Below are 19,553 nucleotides of genomic sequence, written 5' to 3'. Positions count from 1 at the left end.
AGAAACAATAATGCTTACCTTTCGGGACTGAAACATTCGAACAAACTATTTATTAACCCCATTATGAAGTATAAATAATAGTTTAGAGGGTGAAACATGAAATAACGAACATACTTTACTTTAAACCAGCTGAAAGAATATTATTGCACAACGCGAATAAATAAAACACGGATATTAATTCTGTAATTTGTGTTTTTTTTTTGCATTTAAATTTAAATTTAAGGTAATTCTGAAATGGTTGGTACATTTGAAAAGACTGATTAAACAGTTCAGCTTATCCCTGTTTAGCACATCGTCAGTCAGACTAGAACAAAAAAATTGAATGAACCTTTTCATTACCGTAGTATACAAATTATTTATTTCTGAGGTGAAACACTTATTTAATGATCAAGAAAAGTAAACAGAAATTCGCCAACTTTTCTAACATTTACCTGCTTCCAATCGTATTTTTGATCAAATACTAGAGGATGCAAAAATTAATAGCCTACATTCAGCAACTTTCTGATAAAAAGATTAGAAATAGATAATTTTTGGAAAAATGTTGCTTGGTTTTAAAATTGCTTAGAAAAATCCTGTTTAGATTTTTAGATTAAAAAATAAGTTTTTCTCCTGAGAATTAAAGAACTTACTTAGCACTTGATTGAATGAATACACTCATACACTCAGCCAGACCGTTTTTGGGCTGAGCCAGTATCGAATCCCGATAAAGACGCGTTCTTAGCATGCAAACAGTCTTTTCAAGTACCACTATTTTCCCAAAGCATATATTGCATAAAGTTTTCTTACAAAAAAAATTTTTCTAAAATAATTTCAATACATTGGAACTAAGCAATTTTTAGATAAACCATCAAGCAGCTCACCGCCCAACTAGTTCGTCTTCATTCTACAAGCGAATTTTTTTTTCTGACTTTTGAAGAAAACGGAATATTTACGCTTGGTGTGGTTTTTTATTCAGTCAATTTTCATCGATCGAAATAATAATTTTCAACAAAATCTTTTTATACCCATTGAAGATATCGCCTTCTGAGTAAGTGATATGTAAAAAGATATTTCACTTCTGATTATTTTTTGTAAAAAATCTGGGGGTTTGAAAATTGCCCCATTTGCCATGTTCCGAACTAAATTATGCGCGCTTTGTAGAGTTCATTCATGATGCTGAGAGCGTAATGCGAATTATCTATTCGTGGCGAATTATCCCGCACAACAAAACCGTTCCAAATTGAATTGAGTCTAGCTAATTTGTCGTATTAATTTCTTACGACTCAAAATTTTACACTTTAATTTGGTCCAAAATGTTTAGGTTTCAAATTTTTGTTTCCCAAAAAATGTTCGATATGAATTAAGGGACAGTCGGAGTATTCAGGGCTTTGCCCTGATCTACGAGCAGTTTTGTTTGCATTTAGAATGAAAATGAACTGGCTGAGCGGTGAATTGTTTCAAAAGTTATCTTGTAATTGTTTGGTTAGAATGTAAAAAATTAGAAAGTCACTTAAGCACAAAAAATTGCCAAAATTCCTTAATAAAAATTTTATCTATCTAGAAGTTTTTGGATTCAATTTTAGCCGAATTGAATCCAAAGATACGGGATTTAATTTTAGCAGAAATTTCAACCAATTGTGTCGATATAAGTTGCGTGCTTAATAGTAACTTTATAGAGACGCGGAATGTTGATGAAAACAACTGGCGGTTAACGACGCAAAGCCACTGAGAAAAAATTTTTCTGCAATAATACAAGTTCTAACATGCTTTTATAAACTCATCTGGTTGCGTTGCCGCGTTCTTACTTGACGTGTTAGTATTAGGGCTAGCTTAGGTTACTGAGGCAGGAAGTCAACTAGTTTGAAACCAGCAACACGCTATCATTTAACTAAAATGAACTAATTGTTCTTAGCTCACAGAAAGTTTTGTGGTAATTGAGAGACAAATTTCAAGTTTTTATAAGTTGAAAGCAACTTGTAGCGCTGCGATGATGCATATTGGATAGTTTTTAAACGCGAACATGGTTTTTTATCTTTTTTTATAAAAGTTTTTTTTTGATATATTTTTTAAAAAATACATTTTGTTTCGAGTAAACTTTTGGGATTTTCTTTTGGAACACAGTTTTTTTTCTTCAAAGTAACTGATACCTGCCCAAATTTATCAGTTATTATTCTGAAGATACTTACTCTCATTAACTAAAAAAACGAGAAGATCCTACTTAACATACAGATCTAATTCTTGTGTTTTTAAAATCTGGATAAGATTAAAGTTTTCTTCCAGCATTTTTTTTTAATTTTTCGAAAAATGGCTGGCTATAAATAATTGAAACACTCAATTATTTACAATAAAATTATAGTTTTATATAAAAATTATACAATTTAAAACAATATCGAAGAGCCACGGTTTAATCATTTAACAAGAACATTGAAATTTGACAAATCTATCTATCTTTACGTGTTCAGTAAAATTTTCAAAAATAAGTTTTGATAATGTTTTGAGAAACTAAAACTATCTAAAGCTGACCATATTGGAAGTTTTCATACGGCCATAATTTTACTAACCAGATTGCACCTAAAAGATTTCTGATATGATCTCAAATTTTGAACGATATTTTATCATATCGTGCAAAAATCTTTTTAGAAATGATTATTAAAAAACCGGATAATGGATTAAAAAGTTACATATTAGTGAAATATTGGTCACGTGGCTCAAGAGACCGCTGAAAAAATTTCTCGTTTTCGAGAAAAATTTGTATCAGTGTTCAGCGTTGATGAAGTTGACCGAAGAAAACGGCCAAAGATGGCCCAGATTTCTAACAACATCAATGTCCTAGAAAAGAGGCATTTTTTCTCCAAACGAGCCGAAAAACTTGAAAACTGTTTTAAAATCTAATTTGGCATTATATGTAGTAAAAATGACATTTTTGACCATCAAACAAAATTGCATTCATCTATCAAAATTTTTTTTGCAAAATTACATCCTGCTGAAACTTTGTTGGATTACATAAGAAAATCTCTTTGATATAATGTGGTCATTAGTTACACCAGTAATTTTGGCGTAATCTTTGATTGAATAAAATGAGCCAAAAATGATCCCCTTGTAAGTTAAAACTGTTGGCCCGAAGTTACCAAAATAAATTGAACCATATTACATCTGTTCAAAATCTAGGCAACTTGTGCTCCCATTTAGTTTTGTCTAACGTCAATCAAATTTTTAAAAACGGTTAATCCGGTTAATTTAAATCAGCACTGTACCATACGCAAAAACTAAATCAGAAAAGAAAACTGTTTTTTTTTTCAGAAAAGAACTAAATTTTGTTTCAGTTTTTGATAAAATAATCGCAAATCGTTCTTCGAAAATTTTTCGATTCTCGCAGTTTAGCTTGATTTTGGATTGTTATATTTAATATTTTCGGAATTAATGTTTTTGCGTTGATCCAACTGCGACTCTAATCGCAGACATGCTATCCTAAAGAAACGCTAAGAATCCTACAGAAACTCCTTACCGTTGATGATCAAGATTTTTTTTAAAGCTTGCAGAGCTAATTGCAGAATTTATCCGTGGAATGTTTTGCGAATCTGTTTTTACAATAGACACAATTACTTATTGCGTTGCAAATTAGTGAACCATTTTATCTTGAAAGTACCTGAGCCAAATCGAGGCCTGAGATCCTTGTCGTAGCATGCTGAGTTGTCGACTAATCTCTTACAAGTTCCAGTCGACGCTCTGCCTAACGCGCAGAGTAAAACTTTCAAAAATAACACAAAGTGCAGCAGCGCGGTTGTATGAAGGGACATATTATGTTGCGGGCTCTTGTTCCCTGTGGTAAAGTATGACAACAGCTTCTTCCCTGTTTTTGACGATGCAAATTAATAAAAACAAAATCAGCCTAATGGTTTGGGGGAATAGGAATCAGGTATTATTCCAGATTCACATCTGATGCCTGTAAATCTCAATTTACGGCTTTTCTTGGCTGAGAAGTATTTTCAGGATAACTTCATGATTGGCGAAAATAAGAAAAAAGTATTGACACTAAGTTATTTTTCCTATTTTCATTTGATTTGCAGCAGGCGCTATACGGAAAATGAGGAGACAATGGAGCGGTTTGAACAGAGATGCTAAATAATTGAGCAAAATAAAAAACGGACTAAATATTTGTTTGAACAAGCTTAATTTCGATTAATTTCCGATTATAGTTGAAGTTCCGATTATAGTTGAAAAATTATAGGCAAGTTTTTCGGCTTCAAAAAATACAAACAACAAGCAATACTACAATAAACAATCTAACAGGTAGGTTTTACTCTTTGAACTTTAAGGAAAATACGTTAGAGAAGTTTAGCATAGACCTGGTACCTATAACGACTTAATAGAAGGAAACTATTATTTTAAATCCTGAAATATAGCTATAAATCCTTACCTGCTCCAAATAAAGGTCTTAGATCCTTGTCATAGCAGGTCGAGTTGGCCGTGTTGTCTACCAGCTTCTCACATGTTCCCCCAGAAACACTCTTTGCCACGCACGCCAACAAAATCTCCAAAAGTAGCAGAAGCTGCACAAATTTCATCAGGTCAATTCGTGAGGTCATCGTGTAATTTCTTGATTTTGTTTTGAAAGTCGGGCAAGAAGAGGGTAAAAGCTTGGTATGGATTAGTAAATCAGGAAATAACTTGCGGCTTACAAGCAGAAATTATGCAAATTCAATTTCTTTGCAAATTATTAGACGTTCTACTGTTTTTCCCCTTTTTTTGCTTCAAATAGGTCGTTTTCAAAGACAAAAATAATTGGTCAAAAGGCTATTCTTAAAATCAGTTAAAAAGACGGCTAGCTATAATGGTGATAGAAACACAAAAAACCCGAATAATTCAGACCGACGCAAGGTTGGCTCTAAGACACATTTTAGTTCGGAAAAACAATTTTATGAACACAAAATAAAAAAAAAGTGTCATTATTTATGAAAGAGTCCGTTTGCAATCTGTGTGAAGCCAAGTACTCCAACTGCAGTTTGAACGAAATTCACTGACAACATACTGTGGAATTCTCAGGCAGCTCAGAGATCAAAAGAAATGAATTTTAAATAAGTTGGACTTCATAAATACGAATAATAATGTTTTTGGAAGTAATTAAGGCTCCTCTTCGCATTAAAAATGGCTGCAAGTTCCCTGAAGTGGCATGGTCAACCGGCAAACAAATGGTCGTAATCAAACCCACTACACTCTGAAAACAGCATTATTAAGGGCAAATCAATCAACATCAAATCAGTATAAAATACACCCGGCGGTAAAATACTCTTTTTTGAATAGTTCAGTCAAAAAGGACATAAAGAAGACTAGCTGGTTGCTGTGCAAGTAGCAGAGAATAACGTTCCGACTAATAATTATCAGACAATAATTATCAGACAATAAAGAGCGGAATAAAAAAGTTCGAAACTTCTCGATGCTTTGGAAAAATCACGGTCGGCTTGTTTCCTAGAAGATTAACCATGTTAAGCAAAATATACGTCGCAGCAATAACCAAGTAGATCACAGTCACTTTTGTAAGAAAAATGAAAAATCATTTATATATTTTTTCAACTTTTCAGTAAATGTTTGACCGCCGTTTTGAATAAATGATTGCTCTTCAGCAAAAGGAAACATTTTCTTGAGCAACTTTATAGTACCGTGTAAATTCATCTTTATATTTTTCAACCTATCGTTTTCGCATCAATTTAGAACAATTTATACACAAAAACCGATTATAATCTCTCTTTTTTTGATTTTATCGATAAAAGGTGAACAGGGGCGGATCTAGGATTTTCCCGAGGGGGGGGGGGGGGGGGGCGGATTTTCAAAAAAATTCGAAAATTTTGACGACTTTTTTTTTAGGTCGACCAAATTGATTTTTTGAGCTCTCCCAAAGCGTTGTTTTGACCTATTTTGGCTAAATTTTGTACGCCGCAGGAAAATTTTTGAAAAAACAGTCAAAAAAGGCATTTTTGGGCACTTTTTGAAAAATTTTGACAAAAAAATTGCGTTTTTTTGGCGCGCGCTCCCCCTCAAAGTTAGTATATATTGGCGCCTAAGGCGCCTTTAGAAAAATTTTAGGGTCGGTCGGCCAAAAATGGATTTCTGAAAAAGTATCAAAGGGGGGACCCTTTGGGTCGGCAGGGGGTCGAATCCCTGAGAAGAGGAGGCGTCCGACCCCCCCCCCGCCCCTCCCCCTAAATCCGCCCCTGAAGGTGAACAAGATTGCTCGTATATTGCGTCGAGGACCTGAAACTCAACGTTCTTACTACTCTTCAGTTGTACTTCAACAAATTTTGGAAAAGAAAAATTAGTTGAACTTTTAGTTGTATTATTAGGTTGTTAGTGTATATAGTTTGTTAGTGTATTTAGTTGAGTTTATTTGTAAAAAATTCGGACATTAATGTGAACTGTTAAGTGTTAAATTTTGAGTCGTACAAGGAAATAGTATGCCCAGCTGGCTTAATATGATGATCTCGGAACACTTTTGTAATCGAGATAATAAATCGTGCTCAGCTTTCAGCATAATTTAGTTTTCATAGATAGTTATTGCCGAATTGTTGTCGATATCGGTGACCTTGAGCAATTTAATCGGTCAAAAACTATAGCTGATTATTTTTGACACGATTAAATACAGGCAAGAAATAACAGATTTTATCAATATATTGATCTACAGATTGATCAAGATATAACAGATTTGAGAAACTTCAAACGCGTTTTTCTCAAACTTTGCTCAAAATGTTTAAAATTTTGTTCAAAATTTTAAAGCTTCAGCTTAACTTTCAAATTTGAGTTCAAATTTTAAAGCTAGACCTTCATCTTAGTCTTTAGCCGTAGAAAATAGTGAATCAAAGGGACAAAGTTAACATCCCCTAAAGCCAATTTGGCTCCAAGTTAGAAAAATTCAGCCAATCAGAACCGAGCATTATTATACATGAAGCTCTTAGCTAACTTTTAAACAAGCATTGCGCCAGTTTTGAGCTTTTGCATGCAAATTCGAAAGCTCAGGTGACCTTGAGACATTTTTTCTGTCTGAAAATCTAGTTTTTGCATGCAAAAGTTTTTTGAATTAGATCATTTGCTCTTTTCAATTATTTTTGTCTGTTCCAACTTTTGGCAACTCTCTATAGTTAGTAGCAAAAGTTCGAACAGACAAAAATAATTAAAAGGAGCAAATGACTTTTTTCAGAATATTTTTGCATGCAAAATTAATAGTCCAGACAGAAAGTATGTCTCAATGTTACCTAAAAATTCAAATATGCTAGCAAGAAACGCTTGAAATTGGCATATGGCTTTTCAAAATAATTTTTTCTGAATTTTTATGCCATTTTCTAAATATAGTTTCTTGCAAAGTGATCGGACAAGGTTTTATCTTTCTGAAACAAATCTGACCTTGAAATAGTGAAACATATATTACATTGCAAACGTACTTTAAAAATTGCATTTAAACTGACATAAGTTTTTAGAGGCCAGTTTTATGAATATTTTCAAGCCGTTAACTTTAAAACAATTTTCTTTCAGCAGCGATCTGACATGATATTTCTCATTCGAAAAAAGCACATAAAAATAAACGACAAATAAATTAGTTCGTTTATTCCAAAAAAAAAATTTCCATTGTGTTTCAGCTTGAAGGTCAGATTTATTTCGAAAAAATAATAAAATATGTCCGATAAATGTTTTGAAAGCTATATAAAACTTTCGAAAAATTCACTAATTAACCTTAAAAATTTTTGAAATAATTCTGAATTTTCGCATTTTCTTTTTTATTGGTATTGTATGCGTCGAAAATCTTGCATGCCATATAATTGCTTAAGGAAAAAATTTGATGAAGTGATTTTGAAATCATATGAAAAATGATGTCTCGTATAAACGTTGTTTTGACAGTTGAAATGTTGAAATGAAATAGTGAAATTTTTTTTGGATTTCTCACGCCATCTAACTTTCTCTACTTCAGGTTTTTTTTTATTTCGCAATTTTGACATTTCAATTTATAGATTAAGTCTTCAGTCAGTTAACAAATATAGAAAGTTGCAAGACATTGGAAGAAACAAATATAATAAAGAAGAGCAAATGAGAAACGTCTTAAATTTTTGAATTAGTTCTGGCGTCAAGCTGAAAATAATTCGAGGTTGATTTTTGAATTTTTGCGTGCGATTTTTGTAGCGGTTTTTAGTTTTTTTTGGCAGCAAATTGCATGGCACTTTGATAAAAGAAAAAACCCTCCTAATAAGCAAACATAATTAGCATTGCTTTTATAACAGTTCAAACTATTAAAAACTGTATAAAAATTATGATTACTAGGAAAAATTGGATTAGAAAAAAAAACAATTATAAAGAGCAATCTGCATTTTGCGCATTTTTAACTTTTAAACTTGATTTTTTTGGTGATTGTGAGTCGTTTTTTCTTGTCTGAAAAATTAGATTTTAGAGTTGCAAAAATTCGGACAGAAGGAATTATATAAAAAGATTAATCGTGCCATTTTGGCAATATTTGCATGCAATGTTGTTTTTTCAGACACCTTGATATTTAAATACGGTCTGATAAGTTAAGTTTTGCATGCAACATTTTTTTCAGACCAGGTAATTTGCTCTTTTTATTTAGTTTTGTCTGCCTGAACTTTTTGCTGCTAATTGTAGGTCATTGGCTCTTTTCAAATAATTCTGTCTGTTCCAAATTTTGCATTTGTTTTATGTTGTTGATGCCAAACTGTTAGAAATATCTTTTTGGTCAATGAATCTGAACAAAGTTGTTTAAGCTAAGACTGCGCAGTCTGACGTCAGGTTTCAATTTATCACTGACTTCTACGCGTAAAGTTTTGGAAATAAAAAAACTAAAATTTTGATCTTTTGACCAGTTAAATCATTGAATGTTTTGACCGATAAAATCAATAAAATGCATTGATTTATACAATGCTGATTTAAATTATCCTTAAGAGCTTGCAAAAACAAAATTTTCAAACGTGTTTCTCTCAAACTTTGCTCAAAATGTTAAAAAATTTAACATTTTGTCATGTGGGATATTGATGCTTCTACAATTATTCTTCAAAATTGCAGCAGTTTTTCAAACCTTAAAGAACTTGAAAAATCAGTTTTTTTTCACGATTTTTTTTCGTGAAAGTAAGTGGTTTTTCCAGATTTTTTTATTCAAGCTGAGAAGGGAATCAAAAAGAAATATAATTTTTTTACCACTTCTTCGTGGTATCTGACTTTGCGAGGAAAAAACAACTGAATGCTAATTTACTGCTCGCCTTTGGTGGTAGGGACAATAAAATTAGATCATCGACAGATCCTCAATAATCTAAAATTGGACTCTGACACTGTTTGTTTCATCTGACCCATGTAATTAGTGAAATAACCGATTTTGATGAGAAGCGGACCGCAACAATTTTATTTGGCCGTCCATGTACATTCAATAAAAATAGCACATTTGTATGTTCCAAACGAGTTATTTACAGGTTCGAAATCAATTTTTTGCTCAGGTAAAAATAGTTTAAATTCAAAAAACAAATCCCTCTGGAGTAAATGAAAAAGGTCCATACTGCGAGGTCCAATTAGTGAACATTTCATGAATGTTTTGAATAGGATCATTACTTTGGCGCAACCATTTGATCAAATTGGGTTGCTCTGTTTAATTCCAGTGGAGCTGGCCGACTGAGCCGGAAGTGAGCTTATAAGCTGAATGGTCGATTACAATATTTCACACGGCCTGCAAAATTAAGCGAATTTCCGCTCACCAGTAATAACATATAACTACAAATATTCTCAGGTTTTTACCTTCTAAAAAGTTTTATTGAAGGAGCAGCTTTTTGCAGTTTATGCGGATCTATGTGGTAATATTTGTATATCAAATACACTTAAGCAGTTACACAACGAAACTAGTGTAGTCAATCGCTTTAAAATTGCGCAGAAAGTTCCAACCTCAATTTTTGACAAGCAAACCAAACAATAAAATTATAAGGATTGTTTTGGCTCGACGTAGGCACTAATAGAAGATAACTAGATATTAATTACAGATTAAAGTATAAAACTATCAAATTCGTTTTAAACGGCTAGAAAATTGAAGAGTTTTTGTCGGCACTGAGTCGAGACATTTTTTTAAGATTTTTTTTGAATATTTTCTATCATATTTTCATATTTTGACCAAAGAGGAGCCAGTTTTTTTAGATGGAATTTCTATGAATTACTATATGTATCTTATATCTTGAATGCAGGCTAAAATAAACTAAAGAAAAACAGTCTATGCTCTATCTCGCTAGCGTCAATCTCTTCGACCTTTTTTTCGCAATATCAAGCAAAAAATCTGGAATCCAGAACAAACAAAAAGAAAAGTTAAACTCTAGAACTGCTTGAATATCCAAAAAGCAACATTTTTAGAACATTTTTTTCACGGGTGGTCTAAAATGGAGAATAAATAAAATTAAATCTAACCCAGTTTAGAAAAGGAACAAAAATTAATAACTGTAATTGAGTCTGGTGGCGGTCTGAATATCTGTTCAGACTTCCGGATGTTTTCTTCATGAACAAATGACTGCTCAGTCAAATTAATTGACCTAAAAAAAATACTGTCGGAATAGTGCACCCACCCTAAGACGGTCTCTAAAAAGTTACCGGGATGAACGAAAGAGAAATTACAGGCCTGTCAAAATGCATCCCAGCGCATTTTTTTGCGTTTTTTTCTCCAAAAACAAAAGCAAAGCTTGTTGCCAGTTGGTTTCTTTTCAGTATTTAGTGTATGATTCATACACAACAAACAATTATACTTGCGATCTGACTTTCGCATTGTGGTTGATTATTGTTCCAACTTTTGGAGAAAGTGCTGAATCTAGTAGTATAAAACTTAATCAGGAGAGCCACTTATGACCAAAACTTTTAACCAAAATTTGAATTTGAAAATCCATTTCTTAGTCGGAAGATTCAGGACAGTCAGAAGATAAAGTGCAGTCAAAATGTAAAATGCAGTCGGAACCAGGGCGTATCAAAGATTTTCTCGAATGGGGCAGGCGTTTTTTCAAAAAATATCAAAAAGTTTGTCGACATTCTTTAGGTCAAACAAATTGATTTTCCGAACTCTCCCAAGTCCTAAAAAGACTCCGTATTGGTGAAATGCTGTGCGCTGCAGTCAAAATTGTGCAAAATAGGCCAAAAAACGCGTTGTTAGACCCTTTTTTGAAAATTTTGACTAAAAAATAACCTTTTTTTGGGCGCTCGTTCCCCCCTCGAAATTGGTATATATTGGCGCCGAAAGTGCCTCTAGAGAAACTTTAGGGCCAGACAGCCAAAATGGTTATCACAAAATAATACAAAGGGGGACCCTTTGGGTCTGCAGGGGGTAGAATCCCTGAGGTGGCGTCCGCCACCCCGCCCTAAATTCGCTGGTGGTCGGAGCATTCGAGGCTTCGTCCTGATATTCGGGCAGTCTTCTATGCTCTAGGGATGATTTTACCTCCAGTCCAGCATCAGGGTTTTAGCTAGTAGATTTTGACAAAATTTGTAGTATTATTTGTGAGATATTAAAGCCCTTAGCAGAAAATTTGTTTTTTGTACTTTTCACCAGTTTTCGCAAATTTGTAGAGTTTTGAACTTGGTTTAGACAGCTCGACTAATCATAACACTCAAATAGTATGAAAATTGAAAAAAAAGAAGTTGTATCAACTAACATATATGCTTAGTTTTATTTCTCAGAGATATAAAAAATAAAAAAAAAACAATAAGAATTCGTTCAACTTCAACTTCTGAAAAAAAAGAGAAAGTTGAGCAAACAAAAAGATAAGTAATTAACAAGCAAGTGGAATTCTTAAGCACATACATTGTCAATATCTTCAATCTGACTTGTATTGACCTGAGCCGGACACTGTTGCCACGCAAATTGTAAATTGTAAAATTGTGAAACACTTTCGATTAATAAATTTTACTTCGAGTCTAATAATGTTGATTTTGAATTTAATTGCAGTTTGTGTTTCGTTCTTTTGATGTGCCATAAATAACGAAAGGGCTGAGTGATCTATAAAAAAGAAATCGCCTTGCAGCCGATACTTGAACCTTAATAAACTTTTCCCGTAAAACTCCCAGTGCACAGCAAAATTGGTTTTGTCTCTTTGTTTTTTGTTCTCATTTCGAGCGAAATAAGCAAGCGAACAAGCTTGATGCTAAAATAAGGCTTAAAAACTATGTTTCACTCCAAGGACCATGAATAATTTTTTCATGCTTTTTTCAGTGCCTTTTCGACAACAAAAAAGAAAAAGTTTTGCTAGAGTTAAAAAAATTACTAAGATGTTCTGATATTTTTTTTCTGTGTTCAATTAATTTTTTGGACAAAAACGGTCAAAATGAATATTGTACATTATCGAATTTATCTACTTTCTTGGCTCATCTACGGGACCAATCATATTCGACTGGAAAAAAAACCATCATAACTTGCAACAGAAATTACTTTTTTTTTTCAATTTTTCTTTGAGCAGCAACCGCTAGCTGGACTTTCCGCATTGGAGTTCCATGAATAAAAATTGAGTTTCTTTGTCAGTGTCTACAAAATTGAAAACAAATCGATTATAATCAATTGAAAATGGATTATAATATTACTCTTTTTCGAGGCAACAAAATTTTTGACGAATTTTTGACGAATTTTTTATGTCATTCAAAAATTATTGTTGTCTTGAGCTTAAATTTGAAAAAAATATTTCACCTGTGATCATTTTTTGTAAAGTTATGGGGGTTTAAAAATTTGCATTTTGGCCAATTTGGGACAATTAACGCGCGATATATTTTGCGCTATTAACGTGAATTAAATCCGTCTTAGAAATAGTTCCAAATTTGTTCAAGGAAGCTTATTTGCCATATTTGACTTCTGACTATGAGCAAAATTTATCACTTTATTTTTATATGTTGTATGGGGGATGATTCTTAAAAAAAATCTCGAACATCGTTGGCTTTCTTAATGTTATTACTGCTCCATAGACCTCGAAAGGCAGTCGGAACATTATATCATACGAGCAGTCTTTTTTCAATATATTGCGGAAGAGCTATTAAGTTGCCAATGAACTTCCTGTTTTGAGCAAAATTAACCGTATTACAATATCAAAAATTAAAAAAAAAGCAGTACAGTAACAGCACAACTCCTGAAAATAGCGCAAAAACAGCCCGCAAAATAATCAGTTTGAGCAAAGTAACAACTGACGCAACTAATGATTGGAAAGTTTTTATTAAATTAAATCGGAGAAGGCAATTTTTAGCTAACAGAGTTTGATTTTTGTTATTACTCATCAAAAGGATAATGAAAACAATAAAAAAACTAAATTACGAAAACAAAGTCGTCGCACACTGATTAAAACACCCGGGTTGGCCAAAAATGCTTGTCCTACAATTTTCCTTTATGAAAAAAGGCTTATCATACAGTTTCGTACAATTCCGTAGATATAGAAAATGTTAAGAAAACTCTAAGATAAGCATTTTTTTCAAATATTGAAATTGTAGGACAAGCATTTTTTCATTAAAATATTGATTTTTTCTAAAATAATTTATTTCTCCAAACTATTGGGATGTGTTCGTGATCGAACACAAGTGACTAAACCCATGGCTTACTCTAAACTAGAGTCACCGAAGGGTTGATCATCTGGTTTGTACAATGCATTTGAAACGACCTGTAGTATTTAAGAGATATATTCACAAATGATACACTGAGAGCATCAAACTTTTAATTTTTGACAAGAATTTGGAAGATGGTTTTTTTTTCAAAATTAGAATTTTCAAATTATCAGACACTAATCAAGGCATATGCAAAAGAATGCTAAACCATGCAAAACCATGCAAAAGAATTAGGAGTTTTTAGCCATTTTGAAAAAAAAGTTATCCAGAGAAACGGAAAAAAATCCAAATTTTGTGTATCCAGGACTACGTAATGCAGAAAAAAAAATTGCATGCAAAATTTGTTTTTTGAAAAGTGTTTGTTTGAGTAAAAAATTCGATTTGCGGTTGAAAAAAAAACAAAAAAATTTTGGGGCAATTTCAATTTTATTTTGAAAAATTTTTGTTGTCGCCATCGAAAAAATGCTAGTCATTCAATTTTCATATATGGAAATTGTACGATAAACATTTTTCCAAAAAAAAGAAACATCGTTTTTTTTTATCTCCAGACGGTTTTATTTGGTTCAAATAGCCGCAAAAACTAGTTCCATTCTTTTTTCAATGGTTTTTGAAATTGTATGAAAATTGTATGATTAGCATTTTTCCATGCATTTGATGTATGAAATTGAACGATAATTATTTTCGGTGTAAGGAATTGTAAGATAAGCCTTTTTGGTGTATGGAGGTCAACCCGGGCAGTGAACAGCAGCGTAAAAGTATAAGCGCCATAAAAACTGACGAGTTTAACCCCGTGATTATTAGTCAGGTCGCTCAAACTGTTCGATTGCATGTGTCTGGCAAAACTGAAGTTATTAGCAACTAACATTTTTATTGTCAACGTTATGATTTTTTTGCTTAAATTATTCATCGGACACTGTCAGTTAACTTAATTGTTCAGTGCTAAAGTAATTTTAATGGACGTTTTTGCACAAAGCAGTTGTTTGCACAATTTGCGCGGTTTGAAATCAGAAGAACCAGTAAAGCTAGAGAAGCGGTTTTTGTTGTGACACGACGGCAAATTTATTTAGACGACTTAGAAGACATCATTTTAGGTTCTATTTGGCGGGCTAATGACAAGTTATAAACAATGTCCGTCAAGAAAAGGGACTAAAAATGATGAAACCAGTTCCACTTCCGGATTTTTTAAACCGATTTTCTACAGAAACTAAATGACTTTGAGCAGTTCTGACAGTTTCTAATGTTAAACAAAACAGTTTGTCTCAATCTTAGGAAGACCAAAACTGTTCATTCTGATATATAATAGTTGTCCAAAATTGTTCCTGTGATGGAATAATTTCCACAGCTTCGACATGTATTCTATCAAATCTACACCACGCAGTTACACAGGCCTTAGTTGAAGGATTTTATTAAACATTTTGTGACAAAAAAGAATCGACATACTGCTGTCTCCTACTTGTTCACAAAGCGTAGATTTGCATTGACTTCGAAGTAATTGCTTGAGTATCAACTATGCATTAGAGAAGATGCACACCACTCAAAGAAGATCGAAAGTAGACACACCCGGTATATTCAAGTTTCAAAAGCAACACCAAAATTTTTATAAGCATGATGCTCATCATGTTCATAACGTCATGTTCCCAACGATTATTGAGAAGAAGCAGCTGTTAATTTTAAAAAAATTTAAATCATAATAATCATAAAATATTTCATTGTAGATAGATAAAAAACATAAAAAACACGCCAACAATTTTATTGCTTAGGAGAGCCTACAGCTCCGTTCACAGGAGTTTATGACCGTACATTCATTTTGTAAGTTTTTGTTACTGGGTGAGAAATAAACTCTCTGTAGTCGATGTTTATTCATGTGACTACTTGGATCTTAATCTTTAACGGTTTTCGCCAAAAAGCTAGAGTGAGAAAAACTACAAGAAAAAAAACCAAAAAAAACTCATGGATCTTACTTACTTAATAGCAAATTTTTTTTCGTTATCCAGGATTTAGCAGTCTAAAAAATTTCGGTTGATTAAATTTACTTTGAGGTAAGAAGAATTTAGTTATGTTTTCAAAAAAAATCGGATGATAATTTAGGATAATGTTTAGCATTTTTCTTGGCCTAACAACAATTGAACCATTGAAAATTTTGCGTACTCTTTTTGGTACTCCTCTTGCCAAACTGCCCGTCTTAAAAATTTTGTTCATTTCATTATCCGTAATAAGATCATTAAAAATTTGAGATCTTTAGACAGTGTTTTCACTAAGTCATTTTTTCTGATGATAATAATCACTTACTCACTGTTTTCAAATTGCTCAGTGTTTTCAACAGGAGCAGGTGATCTACTGTGTCGAAGGCTTTTTTCGAAAAATTGATGTGCATTGTGTCAAATTTGCTTGATTTTGAAAATTGTGTCTTAATTTTTCAATCGGTCAAACAATTGCATCAACTGTTCCACGACATGAACAAAATTTAACTTTATTAAAAAACGTTATAAGGCGGTTGTACATATGTTTTTCCAGGAGCCTACCTATCACTGGTACTAGGGATATTGATCGAGAGGACCTGCCTGATCACTATCTTTATAGGTTGCAAAAAGTTTGGCCAACTAATGGAATTATCACAGCAATCTTGAAATCTTCAAGTTTTGTTGAAATTGATGTAATAGCCCATTTAAACTTTGTCAAAAGGTAGTTACTCAAACAAAAAAATCTGCGCTTTATTTTATTTTGATCAATTCTTATACTTTGAAAATTTCTCTCGAATAATTAATAGTAGATACTTCAATGTAAGTGATGTTCCAGAGTTGGTAACATAACCTTAAATATGCCGGCCAGTTTTTCGCCAACTGTCGAAAAGAGTGCAATAAAACGCTCGAAACTCATTTCAGATGTCTCAACCGAGATTTTAAATTTTTACTTTTCAATTTCATTTATCATTTTAGAAAAACAATTTTTTAATCTGCACTAATTGATCTTTCTAATTTTTAAAAGCAGTATTTTTTCATTTTGCTTTTAGTTAGCTTTTTCAAAAACCTACCTTGTTTTTCCATTTTTTTCTATCTTCAGATTTTTTATACATTTGTTTCAGACAGTTTTTCTTAGCAGCAGCAGTTTTAACATGGTTACTTATCCTGAGTTAATGTGTTTTAACTTTGGGTTGTTTTTGATATACTGGAACAAAACGATTAAGATTTGCAACAAAATTTATTGGCAGCTATTCAAAAATGCTTTAATAAACATAATTTTGATGTTTGATTATAAATAGCATTTTTAATTTGCTTATTAATTTTGCGAATTTTGAGGTTCATCTACTTTCTGGACCTTAGTGGTTCTCCGCAATTTTTCTGATTTCTGTAACTGTTCGTCAGATTAAGTGCATAAAAATCTGTAAAAGATATTTTTTAAATTTCTGTTTCCGTCGTGGCTGTTGTAGAAAAACATACACCAGACTTTGCTTGTTGGTTTCTCTTGTGGGTTTGTACGAGCTCAGCGAAAACAAACTGTTTCCCAAAAGAATTTCTGTCAACTCAACCAGTTTTTTTCGTATTTCCAGCTATATTAGTATTAAAACTACCACATAATATGTGCTTTTTTATGGTGTCAGCATTAGAGAGTCTAGGTGAATCTGTGATTGTTCTAGGTTTTGTTCGTTGATGAGGGTGGATTAAAAACTACCGTTAATACAGTACGAATTTTTTGTGTATTAAGGGCAATGGTTAAAAACCGAATGTTATTATCATCAACCTTGCCTATAACAGTGCACTTTTGGTCTTTCCCAATATATACCTTATAGTTTTTTTAAATATTTTTCTCTTTAAGGATTACAAAATTCTTCAAAGAAGTGTAAAAACTATGGTATGTTTCTGATACAAAGTAAAAATAATTTGCATTCCAAGGCATTAAATGTTACTTTTCCTCAGTGCAACTTTTTTCTTGTTACTTACATTTGAGCAATACTTGATTTGAAACCATCAAGTTCATGATTGCTGTTTTCTTTCACTCTAACCCACCTTTTGTGTTCGTAGCTTGTTCAATTTCTGGTACTAATAGTTTAAATTTTTTTTTTGCAATTCTTTGCTATCGTAAACCATTCGAAATTAGGCAACAATTAAATGAGAAAAAGCAGCCGTACAATTTCATGCTGTGAAGAAACTACAATGCTGATTTAAGCCAACCGGACAAAATGCGTTAAACTTGAAATTTAAAACGCGTTTTTCTGAAATTGGGTTGAGTATAGGTGAAAACTTATAAATACAAAACTTGCTTAAAATGTTAGCAGAATTAATACAGTGTAATTTGTTTTGCAAAATTCGGGCCCTAATTTTTACCCCAAAAATGGGTCATTTTGGTTTTTCTTAGTTATCAAAAGTTAACCCAAAAATACCGAGTGGATCACAGACATAATTATATCAAAGTGAGCCCCTTACGTAGCCCAAAAACTTTAAAAAGGGTGTATTCTCCAAATTATTGTATAAATTAATTTATTTTTGTTTGATAGACAAGAAAGGTTCAAGTTTAACGCGTTTTGTCCGGTTAATTTAAATCAGCATTGTAGTTTCTTCACAGCATGAAATTGTACGGCTGCTTTTTCTAATTTAATTGTTGCCTAATTTCGAATGGCTTACGATAGTCGTAAACCATTTGAAAATCATTGAAATTTAATCTTTCCGTCAATAAAATAAAATGTTGTTAATTTTTTTAAAGTCGAAAAGTTTAATTGAATGGTTGTTGTTGGGTCTTGCTCAACCATTTTCAGTTGTCGAATAAAAACCCGTAATACTGATCAACGATTTAAGACTCTCTAAGACTCAACTGAAAAAAAAAGTTCTTCTTTGTTAACCCTTCATTTACTTCCGTATACCAGTTTCATATAACCTAAATTGAGCGGTTAAAAGAGTAGTTGCCAACTTTGGTTGGTAGAAGCCCTGTAAATTCGTTCCGTACCTCCTTTGACCATGTGACCGCGATCAGCTAGCTGTGAATTTACCTGGTGGTTATCTCTATAAGTCAGTGCTTAGACAGCACGATTTCCGGGGGTCTGTAAGGTTGTGTTAGATCGTCTACAGAGGGAAATTTAAAAGTTTTTTTGATGTTTGGTTACTAGCCAGAAACAAGATAGACATAAAGCTAATTGAGAGTTAAAATGAGACAAATCTTTCTTGAGGTTGTTAGATTTCAAAGCGCTGACGTCGTTGATTTTGATTTATTGGTAACAGAAGTCCACCTGAAATTTCAAAAGAATTCAGGTGCACAATCATGAATACACTTCAATTTTAACGACGTTTCCGGGAGAAAATACCAAAATCAGCTGGCTTCAAAATTTTCACCTGGCTAAACATACAATTTGAAAGACCAAGCAACCTATTATAACTGGTTAGTGCGAGGAAATTAACTATTTAAACATGCCATCTGTTTTGAAAACATACTTTGATAGTTTGGGTTACGGGAAGAACTTTGATTAAATATAGCAAAGATTAACCACAAGCTTATCTAAGACAGGCTGATTTCTAGAAATACCAAGGTCACTTTCTACGACATGTTCAAGTCGCAATATTAACCTGAAACAATTTCTGGTAATAAGTTATGCTTTCTCATGGCCAAAATTCCAATTGACTCATTTCCAGCTCTTCTGTTTAGTTTCAGACAACTTAAGACGAGAATATAGGTGAAAACGTCTTCACATCAGGGGAGAAGATAAAAGGAAGCAAAAATCAAATGTCAAGGTTATTGCAATTCTTAACCTCCCTCCTGCGTTTTTGCCCATTAAATAACGGATCCTTAAATAACACATACAGAATGCACCTTCATTTGATTTCAAAAATTACCAGCGTTGGATAAAGTTTCGTTTGACTACTGCGCTAAAAATGTGTTATCGACGGGCTTCATTATTTAAATTGAAACAGGAAACTAGGCTTGGCTGTTTGCTTTGATAATTGAGAGAAAGGAAACCAGGCTTAGCTGTTTGTCTTGAAATTATTAATTTAGTTATACGTTTCCGG

At 32.6% G+C, this 19,553-nt stretch overlaps 1 protein-coding gene across 4 annotated transcripts in view; it reads right to left on the bottom strand.

Annotated features, from left to right (window-relative positions):
• LOC134856789 (gamma-aminobutyric acid receptor subunit rho-1-like) overlaps nucleotides 1–19,553 on the bottom strand; it is an 83,528-nt gene that overhangs the window by 57,330 nt on the left and 6,645 nt on the right. For 2 of the 4 annotated variants that reach the window (XM_063873063.1, XM_063873065.1), the window contains exon 2: nucleotides 4,397–5,194. In XM_063873063.1, coding sequence (XP_063729133.1) covers nucleotides 4,397–4,565 — 169 coding nt within the window. In that variant the 5' untranslated portion in view covers nucleotides 4,566–5,194. Of the gene's footprint in view, nucleotides 1–3,625; nucleotides 4,337–4,396; nucleotides 5,195–18,541; nucleotides 18,664–19,553 lie in introns of those variants that run through there. The other 2 variants (XM_063873064.1, XM_063873066.1) reach the window with 2 other exon arrangements.

Source organism: Symsagittifera roscoffensis, chromosome 1, assembly GCF_963678635.1.
Source record: "Symsagittifera roscoffensis chromosome 1, txSymRosc1.1, whole genome shotgun sequence".
Lineage (NCBI taxonomy): Eukaryota > Metazoa > Xenacoelomorpha > Acoela > Convolutidae > Symsagittifera > Symsagittifera roscoffensis.
This window is presented reverse-complemented; position numbering and strand designations above follow the sequence as displayed.